This window comes from Magallana gigas, chromosome 4, assembly GCF_963853765.1.
Source record: "Magallana gigas chromosome 4, xbMagGiga1.1, whole genome shotgun sequence".
NCBI lineage: Eukaryota > Metazoa > Mollusca > Bivalvia > Ostreida > Ostreidae > Magallana > Magallana gigas.
In genome coordinates, this window is record NC_088856.1 from 10,506,299 (window position 1) to 10,525,658 (window position 19,360).

Here is a 19,360-nt window from a genome sequence, read left to right on the forward strand (position 1 = left end):
CAGTCAATATTATTTCTTTGAAAGCATATACTTTTGATGCAAATTCCCACTGCCTTGGATCCGCCAAAGAGTATCCATCACATCACTCTCATTTTTGCTATTTCGGGCTAGTTTATCGAAAATAGTTGGTTTTCAATTTATTTTTCAGTTACTACTTATCAGGAAAATTTCAATCATGATAGCTAACGGACATCTACTCACACGTGATGAAATACCAAAGGTACAGGCATTTCGTAGTTTATTGGCAAAATGTTTTAATTGATAAGTATAGACGTATACATGTATAACAAGGTACATAACTCCCCTTCACTACTGGCATATCATCGTAGAATTTCAGATAGATCAAATGTAGGTCACACAGAAAAAAATATCCTGAGAATATATTTAATCATGAATCAATTGATGATAATGTTTGATTTCTTTTATTACAGGCAAATAATCATTTCTTAGATAATCGAATTTCCAGTATAAATACATGTAATATACAATATTACAATTGAAATTCTTAGTTAGTACATTAGTCTGGTTAATGTAACATCAGTGGCTAAATAAGACAGTATACTTGATATTTGTTTTCTTTTTTTTTATACAAAGTGTTTTGATTCTTCCTTTTAAAAAATAACACATATACTTAGCTAAACGTTGCACAGACCTCGGCAACCAAACTAGAAGGGGGATGAAGGGTGTGAATGGTCGGACCAGAAAATTAATAACAGCATCAAATTATTTTGAACTGCATGTATCATTTGTAATGTCTACAAACGTGTAAAATGTCCCTATATTTATCACTTAACCAAATTGAAGCTTTACTGCCAAGTACTTTTATGGTTATATTTGTATGGACAGGCCATTTCATTCATAATTTCGTTAACATTGGTCACTGGAACTGCCAAGATTCTTCTTGAATATATCAAACGAACAGAGTTCCTTTGTGACACGATATGTATGGCCAAGCTATCTCTTTTTATAACATCGTCAACATTGATGGAATCGAGCGAGTATCCAAGTGCAGCGAAACGTGTTCTCCGTGAATTATTTGCTGCTTCTACGAATCGATCGTAAAATTTCTCAGACACATAAAATAATGTTAGTTTTCATATAGAGTTTGATATCCGATATTCCCAAACAAGAAAAGTAAAATGTGTTTATATTTATTGACACATAATTTTGATCACGGTTCTATTTTAATATGCATATGGATAATGTACTTCCAGTATCCTAGAACAAAAAATCGCTCAATGAAAACATTTAGCGAGTAACTTTGAGAAATTGATCTTTCTTTAGTTTACAGCTTCGACCAATAATAAACATGTCTTTTTTTTTTATTATTGTCAATTTCAACTGTTATTCTCCCAAACAGGCACTTTTTATTTTGTTATACGGAATGTCTTAATTTTAAAGAAAACATCACTGCTTTTAGATAGGAATAACGTGAATTCTAAGGCGAACCGTACGCGCATGATTTTCGCGCATGTAACAATTCGTAATGTTACCCGTTGCTAAGTGCGTTGCTAACGCTGAGGGTAATAGAACAGATTATGAGCTGCGTCTAAACCAATCAGATTTCAGTATTTAACATGAAAGTATAACAAAACGGATTACCAACTGCGTCTAAACCAATCAGATTTCAGTATCTAAAATGAAAGTATAATAATTAGTTTTGTTTGATCTATCAAAGCATATTTTGTTTTTAAATACAAAAAACAAGTGATTATTACTTATAGTATCTGAATTTTGTTTGTTATACTTAAGGTCGATTCTTGACTCTCATTCATGTATGTGTTTATTCTTTAATGAACATTCATAAACCATTTGACCATTGTTTTAGTGATGTTTTTGTGTGAAAGAATATTTCACAGTCTTCTAATCTTCATTTCTGTGGTCTTCAAGGAGTAATGGTACCCATGCCATGCCTTCCAGTTGATGCCGTCTGCGTACGAGGGATGATTTCCAGAAAGATACATTCCGTTTAGATTGCATTGGTGACAACGGGTATACCACCAACCCCCTTTGCTATTTAAAGCACATGAGATTGAATTATCGCGATCTTTTGTGTAAAACTGAGCCCCATTGTGATTTGTAAACGAATCGCCTGAAAAGAAATGTACAATTTTTAGAATTTTAGAAATAACTTTTTTATTCAATGATTTTTGGCGAGAATCTAACGACAAAAAATTGATCATAAAATAGCACATCGATACTGTGGTCTGATTCCGTTTACCAAAAACTCCCCTTTGACAGCCTTTTTGGTAATCTGCAAATCAAACTATATTTTGCCGATATACTGAGTATCGGCGTGAAGAAAATAATCTCCATAATGTTTATGTGAAAATGTTCTAATTACTTGTAAATTCAAATAACGAAAATTACGAACAGTTTTCGAAAATATCTTATCGCACCTAGGATCGAGATAATGTCAATACAGAAATACAATATAAAGTTGAAATACCTGCCGTCCCCTCGTAGTCCTCTACATGTAATCGGTAACCAGTTGTTTCATCTCCAATATAAAATCGTTTGTACACAGCATATCTGCTTTCACTATTAAAGTCAGCCATGTCTATTCGCAATTCATAAAATCCCTGCTGCACTATTTCGTAGATTCTATGATTACCTGAATAGATATTGAAAAAGTATTCTATATAAGTTTTGCCAGCAAAACCATCAACCAAATGTTAAACATTTACGATATAATTACGCGGCAAATGGACTTTTTATATTTATCACCGGGAAAAATATGGCGGTTCTATATATCCGGCGACAATAAAACTAAAATGCTTTAGATGGTAAAAAGCACTTTATTTGAACTTTAGGTCGGTAGGGTGAATTCTGGAAATCCAAAAACTACACCCGAACAATCCGAAGCCTAATTCTTGACTGATGATAATAATGAACAAATGATATAAATAAGAATAGTAAACAATAGTAATTAGCACTATAAGCATGAGTGACAGATGACACGGAGTAAAACTTCATATTGAGTGAGTCAATTATATCAAGTCCACAAAGTTAAGAGTTAATTTACAACGATTAAGCAATTACGCCTTACGTAAACATATGTTTTGGGATTAATGTTTTGAAAGACAAAATGTGATAAAGATATTATAGCAATTTGATAACAAATAAAGGAATGTGAATTTGAAGTTTTATACAAAATGTCTTGAATTATAGTTCATTGAAATTTCACTCCATGATAATTCCCTCTCGCTCCGGAAAATGAGACGTCCTCGTCTCAAAGCTCACCAATGAGGATTGCTGGGTGCACGCGGCCTTTGACCAAAGTAGACGGACTGGTAAAATTGTCGTTGATTATTTTCCGTGGTCCTTGGTCTGGGCGCGGGAGTGTTGTGAAATCGGTTTCTTGAACTTGAGTTTTTCCTTAAGGCCGCAATGTCGCATTCTTGAGAGGTGATGATGTCGTTTAAGACTGCTATCTTCTGGTTAGCGATGGTCTGTCTTTGCTTTAGGTCTTTAAGACACTGTTCTAAATCGTAGCAGTCGGTGCTTAGATTGCTAACGACATTCTTTAGCAGTTTATTTTGATTTCTCAGCGTTGTCATGTGGTCTTGAATTACAACAGGCTTAAATAATTTTTGAATGTCTTCTGGACTCAAGTGCTGGAACGGCAGCTGTTTCACAAGTTCCAGTCGGTTGTAATAATCTTTAATTCTTTTTGCGTCCCGGCGTCGTTTGCTTAAGGTCTTGGTTTGTGCAAGGTGCATTCTACATTGCGAAATATCAGCAATTGCAACACAAACTTCTTGAGGCTTTTTCTCAGAAATTCCTACAGTAGGGTCGAGTTTTGATCCTGCTTGGGTATCAGTCGATCCTACAGACGATACTGTCCGATTGCAGGTCCTTCCATCCTTGGCCGAACCGTTTTTGAACGAACGTTTGTCGTTGGTCGCCACCGGGTAAGTTTTCCGCGGATGAGAATGGCAAGGAATGGTTGCGTAGAAGCACATTTTAGCATAATGGCCAAGTAATCCACACACGAAACACTCCGAACGTGTAGCTGGACACGAGTACAGGTGTCCGCGGGTAAAAGTATTCCCGCACCTGTAGCATGCTGGACAGGATCCAGGTCTGGAGTGTAGTCGTGCAAGTCCTGGGGGTGTCCAGAAACTCGAAAAGCAGCGACGCTGGTTTGATGGTCGAAATGAGCGGGGAAATCCTCTGCTCTTGGGTTGCATTTCTGAGACGTTGAATAACAATCTCGGGGAAACTCGCTTTGTTGTTGGTACACGGAATCTAACTGCTACAAAGTTTATGCAGCAGCCCCGGGTGAATTACCCGGATTCTCCACCAAACTATCACCGGGAAAAATATGGCGGTTCTATATATCCGGCGACAATAAAACTAAAATGCTTTAGATGGTAAAAAGCACTTTATTTGAACTTTAGGTCGGTAGGGTGAATTCTGGAAATCCAAAAACTACACCCGAACAATCCGAAGCCTAATTCTTGACTGATGATAATAATGAACAAATGATATAAATAAGAATAGTAAACAATAGTAATTAGCACTATAAGCATGAGTGACAGATGACACGGAGTAAAACTTCATATTGAGTGAGTCAATTATATCAAGTCCACAAAGTTAAGAGTTAATTTACAACGATTAAGCAATTACGCCTTACGTAAACATATGTTTTGGGATTAATGTTTTGAAAGACAAAATGTGATAAAGATATTATAGCAATTTGATAACAAATAAAGGAATGTGAATTTGAAGTTTTATACAAAATGTCTTGAATTATAGTTCATTGAAATTTCACTCCATGATAACTTATCACCGTGTGATTGGGGCTCTGGTGATAACTAATAATATTCAACCTGAAACACAGGACAGGAGACAATGTAAAATTATATGTTTATTGGTTGATGTCCGTCGCAAAAGTGTTGTCAAATATAATTATAATAAAAGATATAAAAACAATGGTACACTGTAAAATCAAAATGAAAGTGCATAACAATGCCACAGATTCATGTTCATGTGTTAATTAAACATCATTATATAAACACACAATTCATTACACAGGTACAATAATATGTCTACTATACATCTTTATTATAAAAATAAATGATCAAATTCAAAGTGTGTAATTACATTCTAATGGGGGAAATTAGCTAATAATATATTTGCTTGGCTAGAGAGGGACTTGAAAGGAACAGACCAAAAATAGAAAATGCACGTGTGATTGTTTACAACTCGGATGATAGTGACTTCCGGTTTCACACAGAAAGGGGGGGGGGGGGCTTGCTTACAGAGAGCAACAATACAAAACCCTAACTTCCGGATTTATCCAAAAAGGGGGAGCTAACAAAGATGACAAACATCATTGCAAAACCTAATCTACTATATACAAACACTGACTATGGTTAAGCTTAACAAATCTATTATCTTAACTCGCATTATCTAAACATTGAGCATGAGTGCACAAGTACTAAATTATACCTTAACTTACAATCAACATAAAACAAGTAAAGCCTGATCAGATGTTCAGTATCACCGGACAAGTTCACTTACATTGATACTTTCTGCATATTTCTTTTTGTAATGAATAAATAGGATAAACAGCAAGATGGACTGCGCGTTTGCACAAAATGTAGTGTTTACATAACTAAATGTAAAACCTGTATATGGCGGATATACAATATCCGAAAAGTGCTTAAACTTAAAAATCAGTTTCTAATCAAAAATATATAGAGTAAGCTAAATAGAAAAATGTTGTTACTTGATTCTTACACATTACCTAAGTGAGATAAACCTTACTGGTAATTTAAAAATAATACAGCTAAATGCAAAATTCTCATGACACAATTTGATGATATTAAATCATTACTAAAAAGTTCAGCAGCATAACCAGTTTTCTATAAATGTGATAAAAATTAAAAATACAAAGAACAAATAAAATCTACATACCTGAAACACAGGACAGGAGACAATGTAAAATTATATGTTTATTGGTTGATGTCCGTCGCAAAAGTGATCGGACAAAAACCCTATAGCGTCCCCTGTCCTGGTGTTGAGTTATTCTTGCCATTAATTGTTCCTAAAAAGCCGTGAGAGAAGATTAACTCATTCTCGACATCAAAGAAACGGATTGACACGAGGGCTTTGCATTACAATGACTATTACGTAATTAAGAAAACAGGAATCCTTCGACAGATGAAACTAAATAACTTACTTTTGATTACTTAAAATGGCACTAATTGATTTCACAACTTTTTACGAAAAATACTGTCGAATGGCTTAAGGCTTTTTCTCTATGTAAATCTGCGTTGACACGATTTGCAAATAATATATCTTATCTGGTCAATATAATTAAAAATATAAAATACATTTTGAAATGAGCAAAAATAGAAAAATATATTTGAGGGTCAAAATGACACTATGATAATTCCCTCTTGGTCAGAAAAATTTTTGTCCTCAAAAATAAAAATGAAATATACACTGTTCAGGTAATGAAAAAAAAAAAAACTTGGATAAAAAAATGAAGTAATATGTACAACAGAAGTTAATACAATAGTGCAACAAAAATAAGAATGCACACACCCAAAACATAGGTACAATGAACACTAAAATTCAAACACTGAAAAAAAAAATTCGCAATTACTCAAACACTTATCTACACAAGTAAGTCATGCCAAGATGTTGCAAGGAAGATTAGATGGCTGTTACAAAATTTGGAAATATTGGTGGTGCGACAACAGGAAATATGCTGTGTATGGATGCTGAAGGATGTTATGAATTTTTCTAGCAGTAAATGGTGAGATCAAGATGGTAGTTGGAACATCAATGGAGCGGTTGGTGTGCTTGTTAGTGATGGTAAAATCAGTGCATTGAATGTGCAGGTAATGTAGAATGTAATATGAGGTGGTAACATGAACTGATGAAATGTCTTCAGGAGTCTGAATGTTCCAATTGTGAGGGCAAAGTGGAAGGGTTAGTAGAGTGAAAAGTTCACAAGTAGGTCCAGTTGTTAGTTCTAAATGAAGTGAAGTTTTGTGTGAACGTTGAAATTTTTGCCATAGGTGAGTAATGCATGCAATAACAAGGATTGTTGTTAGCACAGAAAGGGAAACATAAGGCCAAGGAGTGGAAAAAGTGGCATAAAAGTGTTCATTAACACTGGTCGCTGGTGTGTCATCTTCAGCCTGATTATAGATGAAGGATAAAGTTGGTTTAATGGTTGCGGCAGCTGATGGTTTCACTTGATGGAGCAACAACACAGGAAGCAGGACGGTTCGGATTTTGTAGCATGACCAGATGCTAAAGATGAGTCCAAAGAATCCAACAGATGTGGAAACGATGGCCAGGATACCACTTGTGTCTGGCCAATTGTCCACTGCAAAATTGACTTGTCCCGCGATCATGGATTCTGCTAAATTTGTAAACACTTGTCCATCGTGTCGAACGGCCTTGGCGATGCGCTTCAAGCTTAGGTGCTGTTTTTGATCATTAGCCAAAAATTTGGAGAATGAATGATTAAAGATGTGGAAATTTGGTAACTTTATGTGAATGAATTCTTCGAAGATGGTGTCGCCGAATATGGTTGAATGGGAGTCTGCATGGAAAAATTGTTGGAGTAGGGCTAAGTTGACTGGGTGGAGAATTGTAACTTTGTCAGTTTGATTGTTGCATTTTCCTAATCGGGGAGGTAGATAGAGGTCGTCAGCTGTTATGGAACATTGACATGGTATTTTGATGACACAGAAGGAACATCCTTTCAAGATCTGTTGTCCATTTGCGCAATCCAGTGCTAGCATTGGCGTTCTGTATAACAGCAGGTTGGATGGTGAAAGCTCGTACATAGCTGGGGGTAGCATGCTTGTTAGGAACCGAAAATCGCATAGATCATTCACGGTTTTCTTTTGATTAAAGAAGACTCCTGATAAGCAACTTGGAGAGGCTGTTGCTTTCATTGCAATATTGAAGTTGCAGTAACGGGTTGAGGTTCCTTCACACAGTGTTAACTGCTGAGAGGTGATTGTGGCATGGTGTTGGTTGTCAGCTGTGTGTAGAAAGTATGGTGGCAGATCGATGAGCTGAGTGGCATGGTTGGAGCTAGAGTTAACAGGAACTGGAAATGTGTAGACTTTATACATTGACATTGGCTGTTGAAATGGGGAGATTGGTATTTTTAAGGTCAAGTATAGTTCTGTGTGTAATCTAGTGAACAAAAATTCTCCCATGGAATAATAAAAGAGAGGATCCTTATTGGAAATATGGAATTTTGGGAATTTGGCCGAAATGATGCTTTGGACTTGATCGATGGATGATTTCAGAATATGTGGTGTCAGGAGGAATGGGGATAGCTTGCCTTTCACCAAATCGTGAAGTCCTAGTTTAATATGTTCTAACTCCTTTTCTAATTGAGCCGAAACGTTGGTCTGCTTAATGATGAGTTCACTTAGGATGAGAAATTCATGATCTAAAGCATCCATTGAGTTGTGTGCTAACACTGAAAGTGACACAGCATCTTGGTGATTTTGTCTAACAGCAGCAACAACATTGTTGAATCTTTTGTCCACGGCTTCGATGAATGACGAGAGGTGGTGGTCTTGTTGGGCCATGGCTTTGGCAAGCTTGACGTTGTTGTTGTTCAGTGTTTGCATATGGCGTTGTAGAGTAGCGATATCACCTGAAGTGGCTGTTCCAAATAGTGACTTCGAAATTTTACCAACAAAGTCAAACAGTCCTCGCTTTGATCTTGATGAACCTATGTATTTTCGTGAAGGAGGAAGTTCAGAGGTTGGTACCAGTTGGTGAATGTGATGGACTGTTGAATTAACACTGGCCATACACTGCATTCTTAGGAGATTCAGTGATTTTATGATGTGTCCTGCAGTTTGACATTGTGGCATGTTGCAGTATAGAGGCTGTAGGTGCAATTTCTTTGGAAGAGGAATTCGAAATGTATGCAGCCAGTACTCTTGTCCAAGGTAGATGTCGCTAGTTTTCTCGAATAGTATGCCGTAGTTTATTCTTTGAATATGTTGATCTGATGGTAAAGGCGCAGTTGCACAGACAGATGTGAGGCAGAGGCAGCTGATTATGTACATATACATATATGGTGATGATCTGAGGTTCTTCTTTTGTCCAGATCCACCTAGTAGTATAAAGTAGGAATAAGGAAAGGTAAAGATTGTGTACAGTGTAACAATTATGTCAGTATCAGTAGACGTCTTTACTGAGAAGCACTAAATTAATAATTTTTGCAAATCATTAAAATTTTAACAGAATTTGGTACAATGTACACAGTGAGAAGGTTTAAGGAAAAAAGAGTGGGTTAGAGGTGGAATGGATTAAAAAGACTGGATCTAGTAAAAGCAGGATTTTGTTCTGCGTCTGCGTGCCCGACCGGTCTGTGTCCTGGTAATATGATATTGGTGGATAAGATCTGCATTGATATGCTCTTCCGGCTCCCAGGTTTTAACGCTGCTCCCTTGCCATTTAACGAGGAAGAATTTCTTTCCATCGACAAGTTTGTATTGCATCAGTTTCTCAACATATCCTTGACTTTCATCTTCATTTGTATTGTTATCCTCTTCTTGATTTTCATCTTCTGATTGATCATCTCCTTGTTTCTCTGTTTTGTTTTGGTCTCTCCTTGGATGTTGAGGTTCAGGTGCTGCAGAAGGCTGATCATTATTATGAAGTTCCTCCATATCAGGAGTTGTGTGTGCTTCCGTATTGGTTTCACCTGTTGGCTGCAACTCATCTTCTTGAGCATCATTTTCAGCACCTTGAGGGTTGCGATGTTGTGGAGGCAAGTGGGAATCATCAATGGGTATCTCTGGTGGTGGTGGATTTAGAACCTTACGATGCTCTGGCTTCTCATAGTGTTTGAGTCGATTTGCATGGATCCGAGACCTTACAACTTTGTTATCAGACCATCTACGTAATTGGTATGTGTTGTTCGGTCCCTTTGCAGTGATGTAATAGGGGCCCTCCCATGGGTTACGCAGCTTTGGTGAGAGTCCCTTGGGCACATACGTTTGGTGTAGCAGTACACTCTGGCCAACATCGAAGTCTGGTTCTCTGGTATTCTTGTCGTATTGCTCTTTTTGCTTTTGACGAGCATGTTGGATGTTTTGTTCAGCTATCTCCTGCACTACCTTGAGATGTTTCATTAGGTTTGTGACGTGAGCCTTAGCATCTTGATTCATACCATCCTTAGGTATCAGAGAAGTGTCAAATGGTAAGTACATCTCTTTGCCAAATAAAATGTGGTAGGGCGCTAGGTCTGATGATTGTGTGGATGGACTCATTCGGATTGCCATTAGAATTCCAGGTAAAATGTCATGCCAATTTGTTTGGTCTTTGTTAACGTATGTACGCAAACACTGTGCAATGGTACTGTTCATCCTCTCACACGTGGCATTTGTTTGCGGATGATAAGAGCTGGTAAAATGTCTGGTGACTTGGAATATTTGGCACACAGCTGTTATCAGTTTGCTCATAAAGTTCTGTCCACGATCCGTGACAATTGTATATGGTGCACCATACCGACAAAATATTTCTTTAAAGAGCACTTTAGCAATTTCCGTAGATTCCTGCGTCCTGAGTGGGAAAGCTTCTGGCCACTTGCTAAATGAGTCCACAACCAAAAGAATGTATTTGTGACCTTCTGTTGTTTTTGTCAGTGGTCCAAGAATGTCCATATGAATTCTTGAGAATCGGTCCTCAATTGGCATAGGGGTGAGAGGTGCTGGTGCATGATGTGTTGGTTTCTTTGCGAGCTGGCATTCTCTGCAGGATCTGACGTAGTCTGCTATGTTTTGGTACATGCCTGGCCAATAATACTTGAGTTGAATAGCACGGTATGTTCGTTCAAATCCGAAGTGTGCTCCTCCAGCAAGACTGTCATGATAGGAGCGTATGACGTCCTCTCTGAGGCATCGAGGAACCGCTAGTTGTTTCAGATGGTTGTTTGGATGGCGTGCCCTTTTAGATCTTGGCTGATAGTAATGGTATAAGACGTCATCAAGAAACACATAGAAGTTCGACTCGCTAAGAAGTCGATCTCGGTTTTTCTTGTCCTCTGGAAGCTCTTTGTTTTTAAAGTAATTGTACAAAGCTTCGAAATCTGGACAACTGCTTTGAAGTTCATCAATGGAAGTTGTATCTACTTGGTGAACTGTATCTACATCTATGGTTGTTGGAAATGGTCGTTGATAGTCGGTGTAAAAGAAGGTTGCTTGAGTAGATTTTCCTTCAGTTACAGGAGCAAAACATTGGACATCAGGTGATGGAATAATGTCTTCTGGTTCTAGGGCTTGACTGCTTGTTTCAGGATATGTACGTCTGGACAAAGCATCTGCAACTTCATTTTTCTTTCCTGCTTTGAATAATATTTCGTATGAATATCCTTGGAGTAGTACTGCCCATCTTGCAAGACGTCCTGTTGACTGTTTAACATTATGGAGCCATTTTAGAGCAGCATGGTCTGTATAAATTTTGAATGGGCGTCCAGCTAAGTAAACATGGTAGGTTTTTATCCCTTCGATAATGGCGAGTCCTTCACGTTCTGAGATTGGATATTTTCTCTCATGTCTGTTTAGAGAACGTCCACCATACGCGATGACTCTTTCTCGTCCATTTATGTCTTTTTGCCCAAGAATGTATCCTATGGCTGTTCCAGATGCATCTGTAGTCAGGGTAAACTGCCGTGTGTGGTCTGGGTAGGCCAATACAGGTGGTGTGGTTAAGGCAGTTTTTAGTCGGTCAAAGGCAGTCTGGCATTTGTCTGTCCATAAGAATTCCTCGTCTTTGGAGAGCAATACTGTGAGTGGGCTTGTAATTTTACTGTAACCTTTCACAAATCTTCTGTAATAATTACAAAGTCCCAGAAATGATCTTAGCTCTTTTTGGTTCTTTGGAGTGGGAAATGATTGGACAGCATCAGTTTTTGACACATCTGCTTTAATACCATCTTTTGTCAAAACATGTCCAAGGTATTTCACCTCTGGAAGAGCGAAGTAACATTTACTTGGTTTCAGTGTAAGGCCAGCTGATTGGAGTCGTCTGAAGATTTCATCTAGGTGTTTAAGATGGTCCTTAAAGGAGTTGGAGAAGACAAGGATGTCATCAACATACACCAGGCATGTCTTCCAATTGAGTCCTCTTAGAACGTGAGTCATCAGCGCTTGGAAGCTGGCAGGTGCGTTTACGAGACCAAAGGGCATCCTCTTCCATTGGTACACACCAGTGGGGGTTACAAAGGCAGATTTGTGTTTGGTTTCTTCATCCATGGGTATTTGCCAGAATCCTGAAGCAAGATCCAAGGTGGAGAAAAATTTAGCCTGTGTGGTACCGATAGTGTCAAACACATCCTCTAGACGAGGCAGAGGGAAAGTAAATTGCTTGGTGACTGCATTGAGTTTTCGGTAGTCCACAGCGAAGCGAAGTTGGCCGTTCTTTTTCTTCACCATGACAACAGGGCTTTGCCACATGGAGTCGGATTCCTCAATTATGTCAGTGTCTAGCATTTCTTGGAGTTGGCGATTCATTTCGGCATTTGTTTGAGGTGACTGTCTATAGAACCTTTGCCGAATTGGTAACGCATCACCGGTTTCTATCCTGTGTGGTTGTGTATTGGCTTGGCCAAGTTCTTTTAAATCAGTTGCAAACACAGAACGGTGATTATTTAGAAATGTCAGAAGTAACTGTTTTTGTTCATCTGATAGGTCAGCATTGTTGAGGTCAAAGTTCAGTGGTTCATTACTTGTATTAGGAGAGATGGTCTGGTTATCTTCAGAAATCTCCATGGTGAACACAGTGGCTGGATCGACGATTGTTGCTGATGCGATCACTGTAGTTGCATTGATTCTGACTCGTTTTGTTGTTGGGTTGATGACTTGAATAAAGGCTTTGTTGTCTTTAGTGTCAACTATACATTTAGCACCTGCAAGTCGCAGTGATGGTAATTTTGGGTTTGGTTCAAGAAGTACACATGAATCTTTGGGCACATTTGATAGGAACACTGGAAGTAAAGTTACAGACTGTTTTGGAATTATGGTAAATTTTGAAACTCGTGCAAGTCCAGTGTTGGTGTCGATGGCATATGCTGTATCTTCTGAGTCACGCACATAAAGAGTGTTGTTTTCTGCATTGAAAATTCCATCATTTGCTTGAAGAAAGTCCAATCCAAGAATTAGAGGTTGGTGAAAGGATTGAAACACATGGAATTTATGGTTAATGATGGGTCCATTGAATGACACAGGAAGAGTTATAGCACCAAGGCTTGCATGTCGTTCACCTCCAACAGCGACTGCATCTTTAATGTTGGAAGTATTTAGTTGGTCTCGGGTAATACCAAGTTTTGTTAGGAGTTGAGCACTAATACAGGAAATACTTGCACCGGTGTCTACCAAAGCTCTGAAATGTCTTCTGTAAATAGTCACATTGACTGTATTCTTTTCGACTGGGATGATGAGGTTGACATTTCTTGACGATGGAGATGTTGAATGTCGTTTTGATGGAGGGTTTTGAGTTTTGTTAGCACTAGTTGGTAACCGTTTGCTAGTTGAGGGTTTGGACTGGGAAGAGGAAGCATTAGTAGTGGAATGGTGGTTAGGGTTGTGGTTAGTGTGATGCTCAGAGTGATGCTGCCTATCCTTTTTGAGGATAGGCGCGAATCCCTATCTTCGTAAAGAGTGGTTATGTTGTTGTTTGAAGGAATTTTTGTTGTGAGGTTTGGTGTTTGTGAAAGGTTTAGTGCACATGCGGCTAAAGTGGTGAAAGTTTTTACAGTTGTAACATCTAGTGTTAAATGCAGGGCATGAACTTCTAATTTGGCATGACTTACCACAACCAGCGCACATGGAGCTCTCTCCCTCACTCATGCGTCTCCTTTCTGGGTGTCGGCCTGGAGTCGAGTCTCGTCGATTCCGGTTTTGTGGTGAATTGTTGTGGCGAAAGTTTGAGTTTCTAGACCGATCACTGCTGAAGTCCCTGAAATCTTCCCTGGGTTCAAAACTTCTGCGTCGGGAGCCATCACGTCCTCTGGAGTGGTCACGGTAAGGGGATTTGTAACGACCTCTGGAAGTGTCACTGTACTGATTGTGTCGATCTCTGGAATCATCTCGGTACTGTTCATGTCGACCTCTGGAATCATCTCGGTACCGTTCGTGTTGACCTCTGTAAGTGTCTCGGTACCGTTCATGTTGACCTCTGGAATTGTCGCGGTATTGATCTCGTCTTTCTTCCTCTCTGCGTCGATCAAAGTGTTGAGCCTCTTGAAGACGGTCTGCTAAGGCGTTGATCTGAGTGGAGACTGTTTGCTCTATGTGGCTATTTATTGACCTACTTAGTTCAGTCATGTCAAACGAGGTGTTGGGAGTCATGAAGGACACATGCTGGTCACATCCTAGTTCAAGTTGGACCAGGGAAATGTCTTTACGCAGCGCTTGAAAAGTCTGAGGTTCCCTGGCCAGAACACGCCCTCTTAGGTTTGTGTTAAGTCCATTTGCAATAAACTGGACCTTGTAGGCTTCGTCGAGATCATGATGAGCCAAGGCCAGTCGTTCTGCCCTCTCAAGATATTGTTCACATGTTTCATTGGGTTCTTGCTTTATACTAAGCATGGCAGTCTTGTGCGCAGATGGTTTAAATCTTTCACTTAAAAGATCCTTGAACCCTTGTAAGTTTTGAAACTGTCCTGGGTTGATGGTCTGAAACCAGGTTCCAGCGCTGCCTTCTAGAAGACAAGGAATATAGTCAAGAACAGCATTGTCAGTGATCCTATGGAACTTCTGCCACGCACTGAGCTTGGATAACCAAATACATGGTGATTCAGTGCCATTAAATTTTGATAATTGGGCAATAGTAGCCATGTTTGTTAGGTTAATTGAGTCTAATGGAATGCTATCACTGATATAAAGTTGTTCAGAAAACTGCTGATCTTCGGTTCTCTCTGCGTCTCGAGAATCAATGTGTTGATGCTCTGTATCCTCAGCTGGGATGTTTTCACTGTTTTCTGTTTGTGGGTCTGCTTCTTCGGTTATTGCAGGCTCGTTAAAATGAACCTGCACGTCTTCAGCTGGTAGGTTGGTTTCACTCAAGTGAATCTGTTCCTCTGTTTCCACAAGAGGATGGTCTGCCCCAGTTTCTTGGTGGCCAGCAGCGTTGTCCAACGTTGGTTGCTGCTGGGACTCAGCGGTACTGGACTGGGAGTGTTGTCCTGTCTCTGTATCCTCTGGTGAGGTTAGGAAGCTGGGAGTCCTATTCCTCAGGTTGTAGTTCAGTGGTCTGTTTGCTTTCATCCGGGATTGTTCGGATCTCTGCACCAACTTATCACCGTGTGATTGGGGCTCTGGTGATAACTAATAATATTCAACCTGAAACACAGGACAGGAGACAATGTAAAATTATATGTTTATTGGTTGATGTCCGTCGCAAAAGTGTTGTCAAATATAATTATAATAAAAGATATAAAAACAATGGTACACTGTAAAATCAAAATGAAAGTGCATAACAATGCCACAGATTCATGTTCATGTGTTAATTAAACATCATTATATAAACACACAATTCATTACACAGGTACAATAATATGTCTACTATACATCTTTATTATAAAAATAAATGATCAAATTCAAAGTGTGTAATTACATTCTAATGGGGGAAATTAGCTAATAATATATTTGCTTGGCTAGAGAGGGACTTGAAAGGAACAGACCAAAAATAGAAAATGCACGTGTGATTGTTTACAACTCGGATGATAGTGACTTCCGGTTTCACACAGAAAGGGGGGGGGGCTTGCTTACAGAGAGCAACAATACAAAACCCTAACTTCCGGATTTATCCAAAAAGGGGGAGCTAACAAAGATGACAAACATCATTGCAAAACCTAATCTACTATATACAAACACTGACTATGGTTAAGCTTAACAAATCTATTATCTTAACTCGCATTATCTAAACATTGAGCATGAGTGCACAAGTACTAAATTATACCTTAACTTACAATCAACATAAAACAAGTAAAGCCTGATCAGATGTTCAGTATCACCGGACAAGTTCACTTACATTGATACTTTCTGCATATTTCTTTTTGTAATGAATAAATAGGATAAACAGCAAGATGGACTGCGCGTTTGCACAAAATGTAGTGTTTACATAACTAAATGTAAAACCTGTATATGGCGGATATACAATATCCGAAAAGTGCTTAAACTTAAAAATCAGTTTCTAATCAAAAATATATAGAGTAAGCTAAATAGAAAAATGTTGTTACTTGATTCTTACACATTACCTAAGTGAGATAAACCTTACTGGTAATTTAAAAATAATACAGCTAAATGCAAAATTCTCATGACACAATTTGATGATATTAAATCATTACTAAAAAGTTCAGCAGCATAACCAGTTTTCTATAAATGTGATAAAAATTAAAAATACAAAGAACAAATAAAATCTACATACCTGAAACACAGGACAGGAGACAATGTAAAATTATATGTTTATTGGTTGATGTCCGTCGCAAAAGTGATCGGACAAAAACCCTATAGCGTCCCCTGTCCTGGTGTTGAGTTATTCTTGCCATTAATTGTTCCTAAAAAGCCGTGAGAGAAGATTAACTCATTCTCGACATCAAAGAAACGGATTGACACGAGGGCTTTGCATTACAATGACTATTACGTAATTAAGAAAACAGGAATCCTTCGACAGATGAAACTAAATAACTTACTTTTGATTACTTAAAATGGCACTAATTGATTTCACAACTTTTTACGAAAAATACTGTCGAATGGCTTAAGGCTTTTTCTCTATGTAAATCTGCGTTGACACGATTTGCAAATAATATATCTTATCTGGTCAATATAATTAAAAATATAAAATACATTTTGAAATGAGCAAAAATAGAAAAATATATTTGAGGGTCAAAATGACACTATGATATATTGATAAATGATGGTGGTACAGAATTGTTTGTTAAAAATGGATAGCTATTACAATACCCAGCCAATATTCATCAGACTTGTTCCCGAAACCATACTTGTAGTCTTTCCATGTTCTAAAAAAGTCGATTACTCCATCATATCTCCTCTGTATTACCTATTAAAATGATGATAATATATTTACGCCTAATAAAATGTATACTGTAATAGAACATCATCATTACATGTTTATTGTTTATACAGTCAAAACAATGGCAAAATGGCATACAATTATTTTGTTTAGTAATTATGTAATTTTCATCTTTTGACATTCTTTTTACTTTTAACGATAATATCAAATAAGTATTAGACCGTCCATCCTCCCCCGTCTGTGTGTTGGTCACAGAAGACGTCAAGTTCTCCCGACCCCTGGGGATAGATTTGATACACCTTGCTCTCAGTGAATCCTTCCCAAAGGATGTCCTGACAGTCTCTTGGAAATCTTTCAACTAATAAAAAAAGTCATAAAATTCAAGTAACTATTAATAGGTTTTATAAAGATATGTACAACAAAAACACTGTAGCAGGTGAAAAGCTGTCAATGTGACAGCAAACCGGGTTTCCTTTAATGTGAACTGTATCCATAATCCATATCAACCCTGAATTGATAAACACTACCTACCGTATCCAGTGAAATGGAGTACCCTATATGCAATATTGCCTAAAATGACTAAGTTCAAAAGCCAGTATTTTTTTCATAAATTATAAATCCACATCCTAGCAATATGCATACCTCTGATACATGTACAATTGATCTGCAAAAGAACACATTCCTATCGTGAAAACTGTAGGAGGAGTAATCTGTACAATGAGGGTACCCTTTTGGCAGCCGCCCGCCCGCCATTTTCACCATTTCAATAACAGGATTTTGCCGCCGGGAAACCCGGATAAAAACTCTTTGTTTGTATTTAAAAACGATCTTAATTCGACGGAGTTTAAATTAATCGCAAGACAGTCAACATTTCAAAAGATAGTCCTTGTTTAAAGGTGGGTTCAAAGTCATTCCTCTAGCGATTTGTCATCATATTTATAAGCAAACGAATTATACAAATTTTAGAAAAGCTGAGTGGTCAACAAATTACACATTAGATTTTCGTTAAATTTGTGAAATTATCTATTTATCTAGAAACTATCATTTAGTAAAAAAAAACCCGAATGTAAAGACATTTAAAGAGGGTTGAATGGTGGTGGCCATTTTTAGATTACTTTTATATTTATCTCCTTAAGAAGAGCTCTGAAAAAATTAAAATCAAAATATTTATAAAAATGATGACTCGCAAATTTAATTATAAAGAGAAACAGGAATGGTGACAAACATTGGTTATTGACTGAACCAAACACAGTTACCTCCCTGTCCTGGAACATGCCCAGGGGAATTCCCATCGAATAAAAATCCTATAATAGGGACAAGAAAAGAAGAGCAAATAAGAGCAACGTTCATCTTCTTCCCCGTAATTTACTAAACTAAATTTAAGCTGTCTTTATTGCAAGGTTAATAACATTCCCTATCTTATCGCTAAAGAGTAAAAGGTCATTGCTTTTTGCTGGGTTGAATTGATATGACGACCTATTTATAGCAGACACATTCATGTGAACAGTTCTACATTTTCATTTTAAAAACTTTAATTTTGTCATATTTTGTAATAGGAATATTGTGTTAAAAGGATTTGTGAACGAAAAGACTGCATTATAATATCTCGATTATTGTTTCTCTCCGTGGTGTTATTCCCTAATGTGATGTTCTCTCATCGCCAATTGCCAATTATTATCAATTTGATATCTGTAACTTGTAGGAGAAAATAATAAATTTGACTAAACTAGGACACTGCACGGTAGGAGTTGGGCTTAAATGAAGTTGAAAATTAACAAACTATTGCCTTGAAATTTTTATTTAATACAAAAGTAACTAGCAAAAAATATTAACACTATCTTCATACTGTAAATCATTAAAACGCGATCAAAGTTTATAAGCATTTCTGTAAGAAAATGTTTATTCCTTAATTTCCAGAAACTTACATACGATTTGAGCTCAAAGTTTTCAAATTTTGTTATCCCATTTTTTTAAAAAGTCTAGAATGGATAACTAGTCTAAGAGCATTCCTTATGCTTGACCATTAAATGCCAAACGAAACACAGTCTGGAATTCTTTTATTTTTTTATCTTTTTAAACAAAGGTCGATACTTTGAACGTTTCCATAGTGAAATGATGAAATTTCATTTCCTAATTTTATAACGACGTTTAAGAACCAAAAAACCCCTACTTGATGTTGTTTTCACGGGACGTTGTGCAGAAGATATAACAACGAACTCTAATATCTTTACCTCGCTTGATTTTAAATCAAGTTATATAATAATTGCTAAAGTTTACTGTTCTTGACATAAACAAGATTAGCTCAAATCGTATTTAAGTC

At 37.5% G+C, this 19,360-nt stretch overlaps 2 protein-coding genes across 2 annotated transcripts; both read right to left on the reverse strand.

Annotated features, from left to right (window-relative positions):
• Nucleotides 1-933: 933 nt before the first annotated feature.
• LOC105349138 (techylectin-5A-like) lies at nt 934-18,391 on the reverse strand. Its single transcript, XM_011458833.4, has 5 exons — nt 18,297-18,391; nt 17,262-17,398; nt 16,971-17,067; nt 2,450-2,614; nt 934-2,092 (listed from the first exon to the last, which is right to left on the reverse strand). Exons 1-5 carry the CDS (start codon nt 18,388-18,390, stop codon nt 1,854-1,856), a joined length of 732 nt encoding a protein of 243 aa, XP_011457135.3. The 5' UTR covers nt 18,391; the 3' UTR covers nt 934-1,853.
• Nucleotides 4,859-16,902, reverse strand: LOC117681103 (uncharacterized). The gene is made up of 3 exons (XM_034444269.2): nt 16,039-16,902; nt 13,817-15,347; nt 4,859-9,115 (listed from the first exon to the last, which is right to left on the reverse strand). The coding sequence occupies exons 2-3, from the start codon at nt 15,270-15,272 to the stop codon at nt 6,681-6,683; spliced, it is 3,891 nt and encodes a 1,296-aa protein (XP_034300160.2). The 5' UTR covers nt 15,273-15,347; nt 16,039-16,902; the 3' UTR covers nt 4,859-6,680.
• Nucleotides 18,392-19,360: the final 969 nt, after the last annotated feature.